This window comes from Moschus berezovskii, chromosome 14, assembly GCF_049115385.1.
Source record: "Moschus berezovskii isolate FMDL1 chromosome 14, NW_MosBer_1.0, whole genome shotgun sequence".
In the NCBI taxonomy this organism is placed as follows: domain Eukaryota; kingdom Metazoa; phylum Chordata; class Mammalia; order Artiodactyla; family Moschidae; genus Moschus; species Moschus berezovskii.
In genome coordinates, this window is record NC_142473.1 from 59,384,536 (window position 1) to 59,406,406 (window position 21,871).

General features: G+C 46.6%; 1 protein-coding gene across 1 annotated transcript; it reads left to right on the plus strand.

Annotated features, from left to right (window-relative positions):
- The first annotated feature begins 2,990 nt into the window (after nucleotides 1–2,990).
- LOC129554035 (2-acylglycerol O-acyltransferase 2-like) lies at nucleotides 2,991–14,427 on the plus strand. The gene is made up of 6 exons (XM_088843505.1): nucleotides 2,991–3,132; nucleotides 8,337–8,512; nucleotides 11,400–11,604; nucleotides 11,922–12,096; nucleotides 13,405–13,604; nucleotides 14,273–14,427. The coding sequence occupies exons 1-6, from the start codon at nucleotides 3,042–3,044 to the stop codon at nucleotides 14,425–14,427; spliced, it is 1,002 nt and encodes a 333-aa protein (XP_088699631.1). The 5' UTR covers nucleotides 2,991–3,041.
- Nucleotides 14,428–21,871: the final 7,444 nt, after the last annotated feature.

A 21,871-nucleotide genomic window follows, 5' to 3' on the forward strand; every position in this document is an offset into this window, starting at 1 on the left:
ATCTATGTTCATTTCCAAGGCAAAGTATTCAATATTACAGTACTCCAAGTCCATGTCCCAACCAGTAATGCTGAAGAAGCTGAAGTTAAACATTTCTATGAAGACCTACAAGACCTTCTAGAATCAACACCCAAAAAAGATGTCCTTTTCATTATAGGGGACTGGAATGCAAAAGTAGGAAGTTAAGAAACACCTGGAGTAACAGGCAAATTTGGCCTTGGAGTACGGAATGAAGCAGGGCAAAGGCTAATAGAGTTTTGCCAAGAGAACACAGTGATCATAGCAAACATCCTCTTCCAACAACACAAGAGAAGACTCTACACATGGACATCACCAGACGGACAATACCGATATCAGATTGATTATATTCTTTGCAGCCAAAGGTGGAGAAGCTCTATACAGTCAGCAAAAACAAGGCCAGGAGCTATCTGTAGCTCAGATCATGAACTCCTTATTACCAAATTCAGCCTTAAATTGAAGAAAGTAGGGAAAACCACTAGACCATTCAGGTATGACCTAAATCAAATCACTTATGATTATACAGTGGAAGTGACAAATAGATTCAAGGGATTAGATCTGATAGACAGAGTGCCTGAAAAACTATGGACAGAGGCTTATGACATTGTACAGGAGGCAGTGATCCTGTACATCCATCCCCAAGAAGAAAAATGCAAAAAAGCCAAATGGTTGTCTGAGGAGGCCTTAAAAACAACTGTGAAAAGAAGAGGAATGAAAGATTAAAAAGCAAAGGAGAAAAAGAAAGATATACCCATCTGAATGCAGAGTTCCAAAGAATAGCAAGGAGAGATAAGAGCCTTCCCTCAGTGATCAATGCAAAAAGATAGGTTAAAACAATAGAATGGGAAAGGCAAGAGATCTCTCAAAGAAAATTAAAGATACCAAGGGAATATTTCATGCAAAGATGGGCACAATAAAGAACAGAAATGGTATGGACCTAACAGACGCAGAAGATATTAAGAAGAGGTGGCAATAATACACAGAAGAACTGTATAAAAAAAGATCTTCATGATTCAGATAATGACGATGGAGTGATCACTCACCTAGAACCAGACATCCTGGAATGTGAAGTCAAGTGGACCTTAGGAAGCATCACCATGTACAAAACTAGTGGAGGTGAAGGTGATGGAATTCCAGGTGAGCTATTTCAAATCCTGAAAGATGATGCTGTGAAAGTGCTTCACTCAATATGTCAACAAATTTGGAAAACTCAGCAGTGGCCACAGGACTGGAAAAGGTCAGTTTTCATTCCAATCCCAAAGAAAGGCAATGTCAAAGAATGCTCAAACTACCGCACAATTGCACTCATCTCACACACTTTCAAAGTAATGCTCAAAATTCTCCAAGCCAGGCTTCAACAGTATGTGAACCATGAACTTCCAGATGTTCAAGTTGGATTTAGAAAAGGCAGAGGAACCAGAGATCAAATTGCCGACATCTGTTGGATCATCGAAAAAGCAAGAGAGTTCCAGAAAAACATCTATTTCTGCTTCATTGACTATGCCAAAGGCTTTGACTGTGTGGATCACAATAAACTGTGGAAAATTCTGAAAGAGATGGGAATACAAGACCACCTGACCTGCCTCTTGAAAAATTTGTATGCAGGTCAGGAAGCAACAGTTAGAACTGGACATGGAACAACAGACTGGTTCCAAATAGGAAAAGGAGTATGTCAAGGTTGTATATTGTCACCCTGCTTATTTAACTCATATGCAGAGTATATCTCATGAGAAACGCTGGGCTAGAGGAAACACAAGCTGGAATCAAGATTGCTGGGAGAAAGATCAATAACCTCAGATATGCTGATGACACCAACCTTATGACAGAAAGCGAAGAAGAACTAAAGAGCCTCTTGGTGAAAGTGAAAGAGGAGAGTGAAAAAGTTGGCTTAAAGCTCAACATTCGGAAAAAAAAGATCATGGCATCTGGTCCCATCACTTCATGGGAACTAAATGGGAAAACAGTGCCAGACTTTATTTTTTTGGGCTCCAAAATCACTGCAGATGGTGACTGCAGCCATGAAATTAAAAGACACTTGCTCCTTGGAAGAAAAGCTATGACCAACCTAGACAGTGTATTAAAAATCAAAGATATTACTTTGTCAATAGAGGTCCATCTAGTCAAAGCTTTGGTTTCCCCAGTAGTCATGTATGGATGGTCCATCTAGTCAAAGCTTTAGTTTTCCCAGTAGTCATGTATAGAGATGGACTATAAAGAAAGCTGAGCACTGAATTGATGCTTTTGAGTTGTGGGGTTGGAGAAGACTCTCGAGAGTCCCTTGGACAGCAAGGAGATCCAACCAGTCCATCCTAAAGGAGAGCAGTCCTGGTGTTCATTGGAAGGACTGATGCCGAAGCTGAAATTCCAATACTTTGGCCACCTGATGTGAAGAGCTGACTCATTTGAAAAGACCCTGATGCTGGAAAGATTGAAGGCGGGAGGAGAAGAAGACGACAGAGGATGAGGTGTTTGGATGACATCATCAACACAATGGACATGAGTTTGAGTAGGCTCTAGGAGTTAGTGATAGACAGGGAAGTGTGGCATTCTATAGTCCATGGGGTCGCAAAGAGTCAGACACGACTAAGCAACTGAAATGAACTGAAGTGAACTGCATATTTATAAAAGGGAACCATGGGTTTGGCAGGTGAAAGAAGACAATTACTGCAGCCAAGTAATATGGTAGGTGAAAAGAGGGCAGTATTGCCCTATACTTGCTGCTTCACTTGCCAAGTAATGGGCAAGATTTGAGCAAAGGTGATCTGGCAGATAATGTATTGCCTGAAGAGTCCACTTAACTTCTCTTGCTCTGTAACAAGTTTACTCCAGGCTAGGTGATTTTAAAGATTTTATGTAAGATACTGGTGGTGGCCAGGTTGGTGCAATGAGACCCTAGGGCTGGATGGACACCCACCCACAGCTCCAACAAATGCTTAGCAACCTCTGTCAGCAACAAAACCCAGCAGGTGTCTCAGACCACAGCCGAGCTCAGAGAAGCCTCCAGTGGAAGCAGAGGAATCAGCATGGTGGAGTTTGCACCTTTGTTTGTGCCTCTGGAATGCAGGCTGCAGACCTTTGTGATCTTGCAGTTGATCTTCTCTTACTTGGCCCTGCGTAAGGAAAGCTGAAATGGGTTTGGGAGGCCATGGGCACCTGCCACTTCAGGTGCACATGGTGCATTGATGGGGAAAGATACAGATCCTAAGGTGGATGCTGAACCTAGTGTCTGGGGATCACCTGGGATGAGGGGCATCTTGCTCACATGGCCTTGGGGGAGTTTTGTCATCAGGAGTGTCTCTGACTGTCTATGCCTACCTCAGCCCAGCCTGGGACCTGGGAGTGTCTGGAAGATAACAGAGAGTCAACTAACCCTTCACCTGGTGCTAGAAAGAGGGAAGCTGAGAAAAGGCATCCAGACTCTCCGATGCCAGGAACAGATGCTTGTCCCTTATCCCAAGGCAAAGGGGATCCCCAAAACAGCCTTAGAAACAGGAGTAACATGGTCCAGTCTGTGGGAGCCAAGCTGTAATTTAGCGATCTTCTGTGTTGGGTGTTGGGGGAGAGAGATGACAGTGAGCAATTGTTACCAAATCAAATTTGCGCCTGCTATGGGAACACAGTAAAGCCCCTCTACTGACACTGGGTTGTGGTGAAAGAAAGTGCAGGTTTTACTACAGAATCCAAGCAAGGAGTCCAGAGAGGTAAGACTCAAAATGCCTGAAACCGCTTTGATTACCAGGGAACGGTGTCTAGAGACTGGGTGAGGTAGAGATGCTGGGTGCATGATCGGCTCCTAGAGAGTGGTCTGATTGCTTGGTGGTGAGATAACTGGGAGTCACCATCATCAACTTTCTGGTTTCCCCTGTTCTGAGGTCTATGGGCTGGTGAGTAACTTCCTCCAGCAGTATCTGCAAAACCGTTCAAATATGAGTCTCAATATTATCTATGGCTCTTGGGAACAAGCTAAGTCTTTGAAATTTGTGGAATGGTTAAACTGTTATTTATTTTCTTGCTTGACTGTTTTCTTTTTGTCTTTATGATTTCTCTTAATAATTTTATTTTTAAAATTTATTGAAGGCTTAGAAAGGTGAAGATTTTCTATAAATAAGAGGCAGGCAGAGGACATGAGGGATATTTTCCAGGAAGGCTGCATAGGTCCTGCTCAATTACAAGGTTACAATCAATAATAGGGATCACTACATAGACTCATGGGTGAAAACCAGCCCCCAAATTTTTTTGTATTTACAGCTTGTGAGCAAAGAATGGCTTTTACATTTTATTTATTTTTTTTTTAATTTTTATTTATTTTTTTTTATTTTACAATATTATATTGGTTGGTTTTGCCCTACATTGACATGAATTCGCCCCAGGTGTACATGAGTTCCCCCTCCTGAACCCCCCCTGCATTTTTAATGATTTTGTGTCTATGCAATAGCCTTGAAGTTGCCTCTTGAGCCCCATTATCTGAAATATTTGCAATTCGGCCCTTTCGGAAAGGATTACTTAATTCTGCTCTAGGGAGATTGGGAGTGGGTGGAGAGAAGGGGCTCTTTTTCAGTGATATTAGGAGATGAGTCTACAGGGCAGAATGTACAAAATGGCACAAAAGTAAGGGTTTCCAGGGAGCCAGTAAATGCTGCATATATAGAAACAGATGGTTCATGCTGGGCATAGAGCAGGTGTTTGGGGAGGGCAAAGAAGTGGCCAGAAAGGTCAACAAAGACCTGTCACTGAGGACTCAGGTCCCAGAAAAAAATACTTTCCAGTGACTTACTTGTTTAATCTGTTTATTTCCTCTACTCTGTAATTCACACACTCACACAGGAAGGTAAGCTCCTTTCAAATTGTTGGTCTTGTTCTCATCTGCATCTCCGTCTAGAAGAGTTGATGTTGATAAGTGTTGAATGAATGAATGTTGAGAGCATGATATGGACATAATAGTTGAATTGAAACCACCACTCATCCTGCTGGCTTTCTGTGCGGGGCTAGTCAACCTGAATACCCTCTCTGGGTCTCGGTAAAGTGGGGTTTTGCATCTTTTCTTCTTGGTGTTAAGAGGGGAAAGAAGGTGTTTCCTTTCTTCAGGGACTGAAAATACACCCAAGTTAGGATTTTGCCTGCTGACAGGAATTAAAGGGTGAGCTCAAAGTGAGGGAGATGTTTAGATGGGGGCTGTTGTTTCTGATCAAGTAGAAATGCCTCCATTTTTAAATTCTCTTTTTCTGACTGAAAAACAAATACATGCTATTTTAACACATGAAACAAAATGTGTGTTCTAAAAGTCAAAGACTTCCCCCAAATCCTACCCTACAAGGAACTGCTATTAACAACTTGGTTCTATTCTCTCGACCTGGATAGTTCTTCTTTCACGGGTACAGAGGTTCAGTTTAGGAAGATGTAAAGAGTTCTGAGATAAAGGCTGGTATATTTACACAACAGTGTGAATTAATTTAATGCCGCCAAATTGACTCTCAAAAACTATTCCAAGGATATGCCCAGGAGTGGGAATGCTGGATGCCATGGTTGCTCTATTTTAGTTTTATAAGAAATCTCCATACTTTTCTCCATAAGACCTCTCTCATGAGGCCATAATTTGAAAAGATACAAGCACCCCAATGATCATAATAGCATATTTACAATAGGACATGGAAGCCACCTAAATATCCATTGCTGCTGCTAAGTCACGTTAGTCGTGTCCGACTCTGTGTGATCCCATGGACAGAAGCCCACCAGGCTCCCCCGTCCCTGGGATTCTCCAGGCAAGAACACTGGAGTGGGCTGCCATTTCCTTCTCCAATGTGTGAAAGTGAAAAGTGAAAGTGAAGTCGCTCAGTCGTGTCCGACCCTTAGCGACCCCACGGACTGCAGCCCACCAGGCTCCTCCATCCATGGGATTTTCTAGGCAAGAGTACTGGAGTGGCTTGCCATTGCCTTCTCCGAAATATCCATTAGAGTAATGGATAAAGAATATGTGGTAGTATAGGTAATGGAATATTACTCAGTCATAAAAAGGGACAAATTAAGGCCATTTTCAGTAACATGTATGGACCTAGAGTTTGCAAAACTCAGTGAAGATAGCCAAAAAAAGACAAATATCACTTATATGCAGAATCAAAAAAGAGGTACAAATGTACTTATTTATAAAACAGAAGCAGAAAAAAACTTATGGTTACCAGGGAATAAGGGGGAAGGATGAACTGGGAGATTTGGATTGACAAATAACACTACTGTATACACAAAAGTTGGGGCTTCCCGTAGCTCAGAGGTTAAAGCGTCTGCCTCCAATGCGGGAGACCCGGGTTCGATCCCTGGGTCTGGAAGATCCCCTGGAGAAGGAAATGGTAACCCACTCCAGTATTCTTGCCTGGAGAATCCCATGGACGGAGAAGCCTGGTAGGCTACAGTCCATGGGGTCGCAAAGAGTCGGAAACGACTGAGCGACGGAACAGATACACAAAAGATAACATAAAAACCTGCTGTATATTACAGGGATCTCTACTCAGTACTCTGTAATGATCTATATGGGGAAAGAATAAAAAGAAAAATCAGAGTGGATATATTTATGTGTATAACAGATTTTTTTTCCTATACACCTGAAACTAATACTACATTGTAAGTGAACTATACTTTAATGAAAACTTAAAAAGAAAATACTGAAGAGTTATTTTGATGATAAGTATTGTGTTAAATATATTTTACCACCATAAAATTTAAATAACCAAACGAAGTACCTCAAACACAACACTGAAGTCAGCACCACGAGGGCAGGAATTCCTGTCCGTTTTTCACAGCTGTACCACCAGCACTTGGTACACTGTAGGTACTCTATAGAAAACGAGCCTCTGTGAGCCCCAAACTACTTTGATTTAAGCATTTTGCTACTGCCCAGACTGGACTTCCCTGGTGGCTTAGCAGTAAAGAATCTTCCTGCTGTGCAGTAGCTGCAGGAAACAAGAGTTCAATCCCTGGGTCTCGAAGATCTCCTAGAGGAGGGCATGACAACTCATTCCAGTGTTGCCTGGAGAATCCTCTGGATAGAGGAGCCTGGTGGGCTACAGCCCATAGGGTTGCAAAGAGTGAGACACAAGTGGAGCAATTTAGCACACATTCAAGTACTATGCAGACTGGCTCAGAAGTCTCCTCTGGGAACTTGGCCATGAGTGACAGGCCCAGATTACCCTACTCTCAAATAGACTACAAGTGGAGGTTGACCTTCTTTAAGAGTATGAGCGCATGGTGTTGAGTGTAGGGAATGGAATGGAAAAGATGCAGTATTCTCTAACAGGGAGGCTCCATTGGCAGCAGATTAAAGACAGCCCCACAGACCACCTCACCCTGAGTCAAAGCCTGTGAAAAGGACTCAGAATCTTAAGTCTGGGAGGAATTCCTCACTGCAACTGCTACTAAAACTGCTGCACTCCTGATGATCAGGCCAGGCATGAGCAGCCCTCTTCCTCCCTCCCTCCTTCACCAGGACAGGGCCTGGCAACAGAGGAAAGAGTTCAGCAAAAGTTAAAGAGCTCAGGGAGTTGTATCCACTCTGAGCAGATTAGTGTGGCCAGAATATGGGGTGCAGGTGGGTGAGTGATGCTAGAGTAACAGGAGTCTGACCAGTGTAAGGGAGCTTGAGGCCAAGCTGAGCTAATTGAGCTGAGCCTCAAAGTTATGAGAATTCATGGGCAGACTTTAACTCAAGGGGGGATATACATTACCCTGTGGCTCAGACGGTAAAGCGTCTGCCTACAATGTGGGAGACTCGGGTTCAATCGCTGCATCAGGAAGATCTCCTGGAGAAGGAAATGGCAAGCCACTCCAGTATTCTTGCCTGGAAAATCCCAAGGACGGAGGAGTCCGGTAAGCTACAGTCCATGGGGTCACAAAGAGTTGGACGCGACTTCACTTTCATGGTGGAATTATCTGTGGAAAGATGGGCTGGGGTTAGACAGGAAGTGTACTGTCTAGAAAGAATATCTTTTCTCTGGGGTTCTAAAGAATGGATACCAGAAAGAGTTCATCCTGTTACATTTCCACCAGGCATTTATTGAGCACCTGGTGAATACAGAGAGGGAGGTAGAGGGGCAACACCAAGTGAGAAAGCAGTCTGCTGCAGTGGGAAAATGAGAGTTTGAATTTAGGCCAACTCCAGGCTCTCTGTGTGACGCTGGTGGTATTGACTGCATTCTCTCCTTCTTGAAGCCTTGGAAAGCTGATCTCTTCCTCCTAGGGTGAGGACTGGACAGGACAGTGCAGGCTGGGCATAAAGGAGAGCTCATTCCTTCATGCCACTGACCACTAATGCTTCCTGCTTCCCTCCCCAGATGTTATCTGCTACGTGGTCTTCATAGGCCTCCTGTTCACAAGATTCTGGATGATCAGTATCCTGTATGCAATCTGGTACCTGGATCGAGACGCACCATGGCAAGGGGGCAGGCAGAGTGCTTTCATAAGGCACTGGACCATGTGGAAGTACATGAAGGACTATTTCCCCGTCTCAGTGAGTATTGGATTGACTAGGGAGTGGTCAGGACCACAGTCCCCACGTGTCCATGGGGATGTTTGACCCTGTGTGCAGTGAGCAGAATACTGGGCTGGGAGACAGGCGATAGGCTATCACTACTATGTGGCTGGAGGAAGAGTCAGTTTCTGTCTGATTATGGTTGTCCAACTTCAGTAAGGTGAGGCCACTCTGAGGACTGATGAATGAACAGGATTTGAGGAAACTAGTAGGCCATGTAGTACAGCACACTTAAGTATCTTACAGGTGTGAAACCTTCAGTAGTCCAAGTTTGGAGTGAAAGAATCTGTAATAAACATAAATTTTAAGACCACATCTAGACCACACTTTATCAGATGACGAGTCTGACATCCAGAGATGGAGGAAGGTGTGAGCAAGGATATAGAGCAGGTTCTTTTACTGCTTTTAAAGTTTGTGTATTAGCTTTGAGGATAGAAGCAGAACAGAGAGCCCTCAGGATATATCCTGCCCCAATTCTGATATGCTGTGTTTCCTTGGACAGAGCTTTGCCCATTCTGAATCTCAGTTTCCCCATGAATCCACAAAACAGTCTGATTACTCCTCTTCTGCCTATCTCTTAATCTCTGATCTCTGACTCCGGGTACCTCATGTCCATTTTTGATACTTACTCTGGCCCCAAGTATCAGTCCTTAGTGATACAGCCCCTGAATTTGAGTGAACAGATCTTTGGCTCCTTTCCTAAATCTCAGACAGACTAAACCCTTGGATGTAAGCAGCTGTTATGGTTAATTGTCCAGTGGGGACAGGAAGGGGAATGCATTTGGGACACAGAGAAGTGCCAGGCAGGGACAAGTGGTTTTCCTTAAGACACAGGAGAGAAGAATGTATAGTCTTCTGTGTATTTGATGTCTGAAGACACATATTCGATGTCTGAAGGTGGACATCGAAGGTTCTAATACAGGGTCTGCAACATGCCAGCTGTATGACTTTGGGTGAGTTACACATGCTCTCTGAGCCTCGATTTCTTCATGTGTAAAGTGGAAATGCTGCCACATACATCACTGGGTTGTGTGGATTCCATAAGACATCAGGTGATTCTGGGGCTTCTGAGGACAGCATCTGGCTCTCTTTTCACACCTGAAGCTGCTCTCTGGCTCTATTTCACACCTGGAGCTGCTGTCAACTGCATCTCTGGCAGAAAAATTGTGTGGCACGGCTCTGTGTCTGTCTCATCCGCATCTCTTCTGTCCCTCCTCTAGCTAGGTATCTCCCCGGAGGTTTGGTCAGTTGGGCACTATTGAAATTTTGAGAAAATGAACCTGATTTGCAAAAATCCCACCTGCACAGTGTTTGGGATTGTTGGCCAGTGCAGGCCTTTGGCTTCAGCACCTGCAGAAGGCAGAGAAGACAGAGGGAGAGATGACATGTAATTTGATGCCTCTGTCCTGGACTGAGGTCTGCAGGTGGCACTGTGACTGGCAAAGAACTCCCAAGTCATCCACACACTTGAGGAGCAAGCCTTGCAGAGATCTTAAAGTGGCAGGAGGTAGGGGGCCAGGGAGTCTCTGCTGTCTACTGAAAAGATATGCACAACCTAAAAGTTATGAAGGGCTTTGTTCTGAGACCTTACTAAGGACAGTAGTCAAGAGACAGCCTCTCAGTAATCTCTGAGGAGCTGTTCCAAAAGGTAAGGGAGAAGTCAGGACTTATGAGTTTTTGCTGAGAAAAAAAAAAAGTATGTCGTTAAACATCAGAAGATTAATGCCAGTCAAAGAGCAAACTCAAGTAATGATATTAATGGTTTTCTACACATGGAGAGAAGCAAAATCTGGGCTCACTGCAATTATTCCTTTGGTGTGCATCCTCACTCTCTGTGACCAGTATCCTGTTTTCCTCCATCCTGAATTCCTTTCAAGCCCCATTGTCAGTGGTAGCTACAGTGGCTGCTGGCTTGAAGGCAGGCAAACAACTTTCCTTGTCCTAACAACTCTACTGCAGCTACTCCACATCACAAGTCTTTGCAATCTGACTCTTACTCTAGAGCTGCCGCCTAGTGGTAGTTTCTAGTGAAATTAGGAGACTGTGTCTGAGCATTGGAGCTTGCTAAACACACCCTATGGGCTTCCTGAGCAGCTAATGGTGGAGAATCAGGTAGTGTTTTCCCGAGGAAGAGCTGCCTCCACCTCATGCTGAAGTTCAGTCCAGGAGCTGGGTTTCTGTGGAAAGATTTCACATCCCGGAGCAGCAGTATCTACCCAGACCAAGGCCTGAGCAGGGATGCAGTGCTGTGGGCAGGCTGTGACCAGGTGTTAGGAAGTGCTGCAGACTTGGCAGGACAGCTCCCTGAGCCCTCCCCTCCCATCACTAGGGACTTGTGCCCTTCTTCTCTGCCCCCACTTTCCAACACAGCGGGGTCTCTTACACTGAGTCACAGGGATTCAGGGGTCAGCCCTCCACCCAGGACTGAAGTCCAGCTGCCACAGTTCTTGGAGAGATGCTCACACCCTCCTGTGATGGTTCCTTCATTCTGTGCGGGCTCTGCCTGGGACCAAGTCTCCCTTCACGTAGGACAGGGGTTTGTGTTCCCGTCACCCTCCCAGGAGTCTTGCCTCTGCCTTGTGCAGGGGGCCTGCCTCCTCTGGTGGGCTGTATCAGCTTCATCCATTCATGGGTCTATTCTCTGCCTCTTCATTCCACAGTCTCCCAGAGCATCTCCTCTGCTCCAGGCCTGCACTGGGAACAAGGATGTTCAGACAGGCTGTCTCTAATCTCAGGACACTCACATGGGGGTGAGAAAGCACTTGGCCACAGGAGACACATAAAAGAGGTCAGCACAGAATGTCAGCAGGTGGACCAGCAAGGGTACAAGATGAAGCTCTGATTCACCAGGTTGCTGTTCCTTCAGCTGGTCAAGACCGCCGAGCTGGACCCCTCCTGGAACTACCTCGCTGGCTTCCACCCTCATGGAATTGGGGTGATTGGAGCTTTTACCAACTTGTGCATGGAGAGCATGGGCTTCTCCTCAGTTTTCCCAGGCATCTGCTCTCATTTGATGATGCTGAACCTGTGGTTCTGGTTCCCTTTCTTCAGGGATTACGCCATGTCAGTGGGTGAGTCCTTCTACTCTGGGTATCCCAGGAATTGTGAGGGCTGAAGGCATGAGGAGGGATTTTAAGGAGGGCGGTCAAATGTTCTGTACTTCTTCCAAGTGAATGTGTGGAAGACAAGGAGATGAGACCCAAAGAAGCATTTCCCACAGCTCTGTGCTCAGTGATGAACATGGCAGGAGAGTTGGGAAAAGTGGTAGTGCTCAGTACCTGTCATCAGGGAGCTCCCAGCTGAGGTCTAGAGTAGAACCCAGACCACGTACTCCTGAACCATCCTTGCCTCCTTTACACTGTATGTGACCACCTTCCTCTCTCCCCAGGGCTGGTCTCAGCAGACAAGGAGAGTGCTACTCACATTCTGAGCAGAAAAGGAGGCGGCAACCTGCTGTCCATTGTTGTTGGAGGCGTCCAGGCGGCACTGAATGCCAGGCCTGGAGCCTACAAGCTGGTGCTGCGGAATCGCAAGGGCTTCATCAGGCTCGCCCTGATACATGGGTATCGGAAAGAGGGTTCAGAGTTTAGCTGGATATTGGCAAGGATTGTATTTTGGAGGGAAGACTGCAGAGGCAAATGCAGATTCTGTTTTGTCAAGGAGAGTCTCAATCCACTGACGATGAAGAGTCTGTCTTGGTGACTGATGTACTGTTTCATGCCCAAATACCCAGAGATGATTCTAGAAGAATGATTTTGTGACCAAAGGATTAAGTCTCATGGACAAGCTGAAAGCTTGTGTTACATTTGAGACCTAGGGAATTTGGGTGAATGGAGTTTGGGGCATAGCTTAGAGCTGTCTCCCATCTTAAAACATCTGTGAAGAATAGAAACAAGCCAGAGCCGAAGAGATTTTTCCAGAAATTTTGCAGTCGTTTTATACCTGTGATGTTTCTCAGCAGTATTCTGGTCTCCCTGTCGTGTAACTGGGAAGGGTTAATTTTGAATTTATGCTGGATCTGCTTCTGTGCCTTAAATTCTCATCTTGCAGATTTTGTTGGTGTTCAGTTGAGTTAAGTCACTCAGTTGTGTTCGACACTTTGCAATCCCATGGGTTGCAGCAAGCCAGGCTTCCCTGTCCATCACAAACTCCCAGAGTTTACTCAAACTCATGTCCATCAAGTTGATGTGCCATCCATCCTCTCACACACTTTGTTAGTATGTGAGATGAGTGCAATTGTGTGGTAGTTTTAACATTCCTTGGCATTGCCTTTCTTTGGGATTGGAATGAAAACTACACTTTGTTAGTGTAGGCCCACATAATGGCCTGCCCAAAGGAGATAACCTGAGCCACCCACCTGTGAAAGATTGCAAGGAAGTGAAACTAACACATTCCCCTACCTGAAATTTACCATTCTAGGGGACATTTGCAAGGATCAAATAGTACTTTTACTTTGTTTCCTTACCTCCTCCCCATCTCTGATCCATAAAGGAACCTGGCAACCAGGCCCTGACAAGATGGTTATTTTGAGGTGCTAGCCTGCCATCTTCTCGGTCAGTCAGCTCCTAAAAAAGTCCCTTCCTCATCCCAACAGTACGTCTCAGATTCTTTGGCCTATCTTTCAGCAAGCAGAGTGAGGTTGTACTCGGTAACAATCCCACTGCCAGTTGGTGGCCCTAAGAGGAGCCATGACCTGCCTGAAATCATAAAGCTAGGCCATGGCAGGTTTGGGAGACACCTGAGGGCTCCTACTTTTGGTCCAGGGCTCTGTCCTCTGCTTGAGTTCCTGTTCATAGGTCCCTGAGGGAAGCTGGGTGACCAGCTTGTGCCTTCTTGCTCCTCCACACGCCCTCTCTCCTGTCTCCCTCTAGGGCAGCTCTGGTGCCGATCTTCTCCTTTGGGGAGAATGACATATATGACCAGGTTGAGAGCTCTCCTGGTTCCTGGCTGCACTGGTTCCAGGACCGACTTCTAAAGACCACGAGATTCTCCATCCTGCTCTTCTATGGCTGTGGAGTCTTCCAGTACAGCTTTGGTTTTATGCCCTACTGCCGGCCCATCACCACCGTGGGTGAGCCTAGACCAGAGCTGGGAGGGGAAGGGCTATAGAGAAAGAGGCCTGGGCTTGTGCTTCAAAGGGACGTGGACAAAGGCCAGACACATTCTTGACCTCGTGCAACTCACGTTCTAGATTGAGAAACAGACACACAGTTCAATGTAAAGCAGTCTGGAGAGGGAACTCTAACTGAGATAAACAGACCATTTGCCACTACTGATTTCTGAGCACCTACTGTGTGGCAGGCACTGTACTGGCTCCTTGCATGCAACTGCTCAGTTTTCCCAACAACTTTGGAGGCAGGGACTATCATCCCCATTTTATCGATGGTGAGTGTAGACTCAGAGAAAATAAATCACCTCCAAAAGATCACCCTGCCCTTGAGTAAGGATGTTGAAACTTGAATCAGAATCTACTTGACTTTTATTTTGCCAGAGAGGAGGGTTTGATTCTGACAAAAGAATCTCGAAAGGCTGATTGGATAAGGTGAATACAAGAGAAGGGAATTCCAAGTCTGTTAGTGTTGTGCATAGAATAGCAATCAGCAGGCTGTGAATGAGAGCCTGAGGAATTTTCCTCTAAATAATGGGCATGGGTTTTAGTGCATGGACTTAGCAGGATCTCTCCAGCTATTCAGACATTTCAGCTTGCTCTGGGCCACCACTCAGCTCTGTGTCTTGCAGTGGGGAAGCCCATCGAGGTGCCGAAGACACCACATCCCTCCCAGGAGGAGGTGGACAGGCTGCACCAGTGCTACATCAGAGAGCTGAGCAACCTCTTCGAAGCCCACAAGCTCAAGTACAATGTCCCAAAAGACCAACACTTGGAGTTCTGCTGAGTACCTCCCCAGAGGAGGGGCTGTCCCAAAGGGCAGGGCTGGCATTAGGAAAGATGGAGGGAGGTGCTGTGATCCCAGAAGGCTTCCTGAAGTGTCTGTTGAACACATCTCCAGAGCCTTCACTGATTCCTGAATCTCCACCCCGTACCAGGCCCTGGGTCACAGCTAGCTCTGTAGCAAAGGAGACCAAGCTCTGGCATCAGTGATTTGCTCTCCTGCACTGACTCCTCTGTAGTGGGCCCTCTCCTTGGTTCTGCCCACTTGAGAAATGGAACAGATGCTTGGAGAGAATGATGTCTGTGTCTCTGTCCTCTGTGGTCCTGTCACTCAATGGGCAGGACAAGAGCAGCTCCCGTGAGCAGGTTTCTCTTCCTCTGCCTTGAGTGACAGCACAGAAGCAGCCACCAGCTGCAGCCCTTTCTCCTACAAGCTCCTCCATCCTGCCACCTGCCTGTCCCAGCTCCTCCCTCCCTGAGATGAAGAGGAGGGCGAAGTCACTACCCCCTGACTTATCCTTGCACTTTTGAGTTTCTGAATCCTCTGAGCCCCAGAGTGGCAGCCAGAAGGGCCGGGAAGTAGGGAAAGAGACTTGAGCTCTGTCACTGGATGAATGACCAGGTGCAGACCTCTTCACCCTCCGTCTGAGTCTCAGTTTCCCCAAGGGACTATGAGGACCTCTGACCCCAACTGTGATGTCACATGGGCTGAGAGCTCCATGATGTGGCTGCTACTCCTCATTTGTAACTTCAGCCTTGACCTTGACATAGAAGGGAGCTCCATAAATGTCAATTCATCAATGAAAGGATTGATTCAGTCTTCTTCTCTTCCTCCACCCTCCTCCCCAACTGGAAACACTGGTCAAAGCCTCCCGTTTAATCCCAGTCTGGCCCTGCAGCCCTGTTGCCCTGTTTCTCCTTCCCAGATGTGGGATCCAAAGGGCCAGAGAATAGCATGTTACCTATTCCTCCCTGACCAGTCAGCTCCAACTTACCACCTCTGCCCTGTTCTGTGGATGATAAGGGGGAGGCTATGTACAGACACAGGGCAGACCAGCCAGAGAAGGAACATGAGGAATGAGTGTTCTGGTTCTACAAGCAGGGCAGACGGGGACATCCTCTGATGAGACGAATTCTGGGTCACTGGGTCTGCGACAAACATCATGAGTGAGGGACAGGATGGTAGGGTAGGGCCAGTACTGTGAACTCTCACATCTAGAGTAGGAAAGCAAGTTCTTTTCCTTCCAGAAGCTAATCACACCAATAGGTACAAATGGAGGTGGGATTACTTTGTGAGTGTAAATCTGGGTCTAAGCCAGGCCCACAAGTCACATCATTTTTAAACCTCAGTTTTGTTTTCAGGAAAAAAAAAAAGCATCACAATTCATAGTTTGGGTTTATGAGTGGGAAAAATAATATTTTGAGATCATTGGTCATTCTATGGCCTGTGAGGAGTGATAGAGAGTAGATGTAATTAGATTCTGGTTGTAAATGTGCCCAATATCTCATGATGACCTCTTCTGAACCTAAGAGGTGGGTGCTATAGGGTCCCAAGAGAGGCGGAAATCAAGAGCAGTGTGGTTGAGAGGGGGAGTGATGGTTTCCAACAAGGAAGAGGGAGGAAGTGGCAGGTGGGCAGAACCATGAAGGATGGCAAGATTTGCCAAGAGAGCAGTACCTGCTACTGCAGTTTTCTAGTACTGGGTATTGAACCGGTGCAGACATTAGTGGCTAAAGGGGACAAGGATTCGTTATGTCCACATCTCTGTGGATGGCTGGATGGTTATTCTCATTCCTGCTCTCCCACCTGCAGTGTCCTGGGAACTGCTGATCTCTTTCCTTTGACTCCTTATCTCCTCAGTTTGGTCAACCAAAGGTCACCTCCTGGGACTTTTCTGGAGGTTCAGTGATTAAGACTTCATGTTTCTAATGCAGGGATGCAAGGAACTGGAATTATATCCTTGGTCAGGGATCTAAGGCCTTCCCAGGTGGTGCTAGTGGTAGAGAACCCACTTGCCAATTGTAGGAAAAGCAAGAGACATGGGTTCAATCTCTGGGTCGGAAAGATCCCCTGACTGAGGGCATGTAACCCACTCCATTATTCTTACCTGGAGAACCCCATGGACAGAGGAGCCTGGCAGGCTACAACCCACAGCATCACAAGGAGTTAAACTTGACTGAAGCAACTTGGTACACATGCATGCAGGGAAATAAGATCCCCTATACTGCATGGCATGGCCAAAATAAATAGCTGAAGTCAACTTCTTGTCAGATGTCAGCACACATCCCCTAACCTGAAAACCTGCTCTCCCAACCCAGTGTCCTATATCACAGTTCAGTTCATTTTAGTCGCTCAGTCATGTCTGACTCTTTGCAACCCCATGGACTGCAGCACACCAGGCCTCCCTGTCCATCACCAACTCCCAGAGCTTACCCAAACTCATGTCCATTGAGTCTGTGATGCCATCCAACGAGTTAGTTACTAATATTGTAGGCTAGCTTGGAGTGAACAAGCCATGACAATAAGTAGGTGAGTGATCAACTATGTCCCAAGGGAACTGGAAGCACCTGAGGGTTCCAATTCAGTTCACCCAGGAGGAGGCTGTCAACCTGCTCCAGGAGGGGACAGTTACAGAGCTTAGGGTGGGGCTGGAGGATACACTCCCAAGCTCTTCCATGCAGTTGCTGGCAGAAGGTTTCAGAGCCCTGCATGTGGGCCTCTCCATCATGCTGCCAATTGCTGCTCACCAGGATTCTCCAGAGTAAACCAGTCACAAAGTAGATAAAGCAAGAGTTCTAGGAGGAGACTAACACACACAGAAACCACATACCTTCTACAACCTACTCTCTGAGGCACTCACCATGAATTCTGCCTTACTTTATCAGTCCCATGCAAGGCCCTAAGTCCAGCTCACACTCCATAGGAGGGTGTGACACCTGGAGTGAAGTAACTGAGGGTGTATTGCAGGTGCTGCCACAGCAACAGCCCACAAGCCCTCAGAGAATGGACTGGGCAACCCCAGTGCTGTGGGTATTGTAGGAGGCTGTCTGCCTGGAGGACACAGGCTGAGATGCCCACACAGCAGGGCTCCAGGTGGGGCAAAGGTGTGAGCCCAGGTCAGAGGTGGGAATCATGGCTATGACCACAGGCCTGGCTGGGATGCAGTACAAGGTGACCACTGGGCCTAGGGCACCTGGATGGGGGCTGGGGACAGACTGGCTGGGCCAGAGGGAAGGGGATCACCCCTTGTTCACAATAACCTTGGAGGACTCTACCAGTCAAACAAGGTAGGAGCAAACAGACTGATCTCAGAAGAGGGTTATCTAGAGAGATACCTAAATAGGAATATCCCTATTTTAGAAATATCACTTTTTTGTGAACAGAAGTGTCCTTTTATGTGTTAAGCACTGACACTGGGCTGTTTGTTCTGCAGTCGGCCTCCCCATGAATACAGAGAGCCAGGAACTGCCCAGCAAGGGTCCAATTCTAGCACCTGCTCCCTGACAGCCCTTGCTTGTCCCCAGCCTGCCTGAGGGGACTTGACCTTGTGGAAAGATTTCCAACCAACACACAGGCTGACTCAGACAGCCCAAGGAGCATAGGAGCTGTCAGGTGTGGTAGAAAGGCTCAGAGGCCTACAGGATTGGGCAGAGCTGAAGTCTGCTCCTGAAATTGCACTGCCCTTTGACCTGGAAGAAGTTCATAGACATTATTGTCCACAGGGGACAAAGTGCATGCTGGGGCCCAACCTGATGACACTGCTGAATGGTAATGGTGGGACGGGGGTCAGCCAGCGCAGTTCTGCCACATGGCCTGGCCCAACCTTACCCTCTCAGGGAGACTGGGCTATACTAGGGATCAGGGGAAGCAGAGAAATTAATTTCCTGCCATATCAATAGACAAGGATGTCAGTCTTCAGCAATTGCAGATTTCCAACGTAAGCTGGGGAGAAGGCAATGGCAACCTACTCCAGTACTCTTGCCTGGAGAATCCCATGGACGGAGGAGCCTGGTAGGCTATAGTCCATGGGGTCGCTAAGAGTCACAACTAAGCGACTTCACTTTCATGCATTGGAGAAGGAATTGGCAACCCACTCCAGTGTTCTTGCCTGGAGAATCCCAGGGACAGAGGAGCCTGTTCGGCTGCCATCTATGGGGTCGCACAGAGTCGGACATGACTGACACGACTTAGCAGCAGCAGCAGCAACATAAGCTGGTGAACCCTAAGGGAATTCAGGAAAGAGAGGAATACCTGCCATCTAACAACCATCAGACTACAGGCATTCCCTATAGTGAGCCCCAAGGAAGCTCAGGATGTGAAAAACACAAGATAAGCCAAGTCACTTCAGTTGTGTCTGACTCTTTGCAATCCTGTGGAGTGTAGTCCACCAGGCTCCTCTATCCATGGAATCTCTAGGCAAGAATACTGGAGTGGGTTGCCATGCCCTCCTCCAGGGCATCTTCCCAACCCAGGGATCGAACCTGCATCTGATGCTTCCTCTACATAGGTAGGTGGGTTCTTTACACCAGCACCATCTGGGAAACTCTACTGGGCCAGAAAGCTGAGATGCATAACAAAAGGATGATTTCAGTGAACCTAGACCCTTGCATCTTCCCATACATAGAAAAGTGCTTAATTCCTTAATTTGGGCTATCTGGTTTTCTTTAATTAACAATAATCTTTTGATGTTCAGACTACCTGCCCTTTGCTGCAAAACTTACATAGAGGTGGCTTCTTCCCTCACCTCCTCTGAGCAGTTCTCTCAGGGTTATTTGAGATGCTATCTCCTGGGCCTGAAGTTCTAAAATTTCCCACCAAATAGAACATAACTATTAACTTTTAGGTTGTGAATGTTTTTTAAGTTGGAAAGGCAGAAGTGGGAGCATGGGAGCTGCTGAGGGAGCAAAAGCAGAGAGGAGGGAGTGGGCAGAGCACACATGGGAGAGACTTCCTGGTGAGGGTCAGGGTCAAGGTGAGGTTTAGGGAACAGGAGGCTGAGATTTAGGACTTTGTGCAGCAAACGTCTATTGAGATGGGAGTGGTCAGGACAGGGGGGGTCCCTGAGGATGTCTGACCTGCTGTCTGGGAAACTACTGTCCTGTCCAGGGGTCAGGAATTCATCCCCCAGGTAGGGAGGAGTCCTGGGAGGTGCTTGAGCTGGCGTGGGTTATGGACCTGATAGAGGGGCAGTGGATGCCTCAGGCTGGACTGAGCCTTTGTCTTAGTCACGCCACAGCAGGGCAGAGTCAGCTGCCTGAGCAACTTGCTAGTGAGCACCTACTCCATGCTGGCTCTGGGTGGACCCTACACATGCAGGATCTCAGTGTAACTAACTGACCTCCTCATAAAGATGAGGCTCACAACAGGGGTTAAAGACCGTTCTAGAATCCTGGTCCAATTATGAAAGCTGTCTGCCCAGGTGTTCTGCTCTCATCTTGCCTACTGTGGCCTCAAATTCAGGAGAATGGTACATTGAAAACACTAAAGGCACCAGCTGCACCCATGGACTCCCAATATCACTTGTACTGTGTGCCCACATAACTCACATTCCTCCCATCTTCACCTGTAAATGGTTCAGCCATAAATGAGGATCCAGTCAATGCCAGCCCTTCTTCACCCCTTCTGTTTATAAATGCCTGGAAGTGGTTTTAAAGACCTATCATTGAAACCCCACCCCCACCCCCGTAAACGTCAATCCAACATTTGCTCACACTTTCACAAGTTCCTGGGACTTGAGCAACCAAAAGGGCCTTGCAGAAGGAAAAAAGAAAAAAAAACAGCCCCTCCCCGGAGGCTCAGGTTTCTCAAAGAAAGTCCCTGAGCTGTATACCCGTGTGATATGCTAATTATGTAAATTTTGGGCTTTAAAACCTGTCTGTAACTGTTGCTAGGGGTCCTCGGCTCGCTTTTGATGCGGAGGGCCCATTTGCGCAAACGTTCAATAAAATCCTCTTGCTGATTGCATCTGTCGGCGTGGTGCTTGGGTCCCAGGGTCGCCCACCCAGACGTTGGTTTGGGCAAAGGCTGGCCCAACATCATGAACCTGGTTTGGGCTTTTCTTAGATTCTATTAAGGAGGAAACAGAACAGGCTCTATCTTGAAAGCAGGACACCATTTTGGGCCAGACTGTGGACTTTGAGCTATATGCTCCATATCTATGGAAATGACATATCAACTGGAAAACCAGGTCCCTGGAAGGAAGAGCCCCAGGGCTCATACCTAGACTCTCCGAAGCCATAGCCTAAAAGAATACCTTAATTATCTGTGTAACCCAATAGAATCACACATTCTATTATGCTTATTGGGGTATGACCACAGGCTCATTAATAACTGTCCACTGTTAACTACCTAGGCTTAAGGCATTTGAATCAAGGATTAACTTTGATTGTATCTTTCTTTTCCTTTGTTCAGACTAGTTTCAGGGAACTTGGGGAGGTGGATTTGGGCACATACACTTAGGGTATATAATGTATTCACAAAAACTGGTCAGGGTCCCTGGCTAAAAGGAGACTACCTTGGGCCCGCTGGTATAATAAACTGAACTCCACTATCTGCATTGTCCTTCTGAGTGAGTTTGTTTCCCGGAACGCGTGGCTACAATACTACTTCCTCCCACTCTGTGCCAGAAAGCTGACCTGGGCGTTTCCTTCTTTAACAAGATGAACTGGTGCCACATCTGTCAAGTTACATCCTTAGTAGGTGAATGGATAGAAATAGATGGGCTGGAAGATTCCTTCTCTCAATTGCCTTAAAAAGGCCCTGAATAGAACAGAAACAATATCAAACCCTGGTCTTATCTGTAAATATCATTGATGAAGGATCAAAAGAGTCTTCCTGCTTCAAAAAATGTTAAAAATATCAGATTTTGTTGTTGGAGTAGCCCAAGATTAATTAACCTAGGTTAATTAATTAAGCCCTAGATTCTTAACCTGGTTAAGAATCAGATTTTTGTATTTTTGCTTTTTTCTAGGCTACCATAGATTTACCTATTTGTAAAATACAATATAAATTACCCAAGAATAGAAGAAAACAAAGACAAACAGTTCAAATCCAATTTTTAATTATTAGTTTCATACACATAGAACTACTCTGCCATGTTGCTCTAAGGTTTCTGAGCAATTACTTTCCATCTCTGTACTTACCTTGTCAAGAACCAGTAACAGGCAGCTCTTGGACAAGACATGTCCTCAGACCACACAAGAGCAGCACTGCCCCAGGAAGTATGGTGCAGCCTGGTTGTTGGCCTGCAAGGGGATTGTGAGGTGAGGGGCACAGAAACCCCGGTGGACTGCTGAGTGTTGTACACAGGTCAGTAGGGGCTGTCATCTTAGCTGCTGATACGCAGTAGGATGAGGGGTTCTGGGAAGGGAAGGACTTGTCTGAAGTCACACAGCTGGAAAGTGGCCAAAGCAGGATTGGCCTCAGCTCTCATTAGGGCTCTTCCAAC

What these genes read in the sequence shown, in the direction of transcription:
- LOC129554035 (XM_088843505.1), top strand. Translation starts at nt 3,042, where the DNA reads ATGGTGGAGTTTGCACCTTTGTTTGTGCCTCTGGAATGCAGGCTGCAG. An exon ending in AGGACTATTTCCCCGTCTCA is followed by an intron (nt 8,513 to 11,399) that starts GTGAGTATTGGA and finishes CTGTTCCTTCAG; the next exon opens with CTGGTCAAGACCGCCGAGCT. An exon ending in CCGGCCCATCACCACCGTGG is followed by an intron (nt 13,605 to 14,272) that starts GTGAGCCTAGAC and finishes TGTGTCTTGCAG; the next exon opens with TGGGGAAGCCCATCGAGGTG.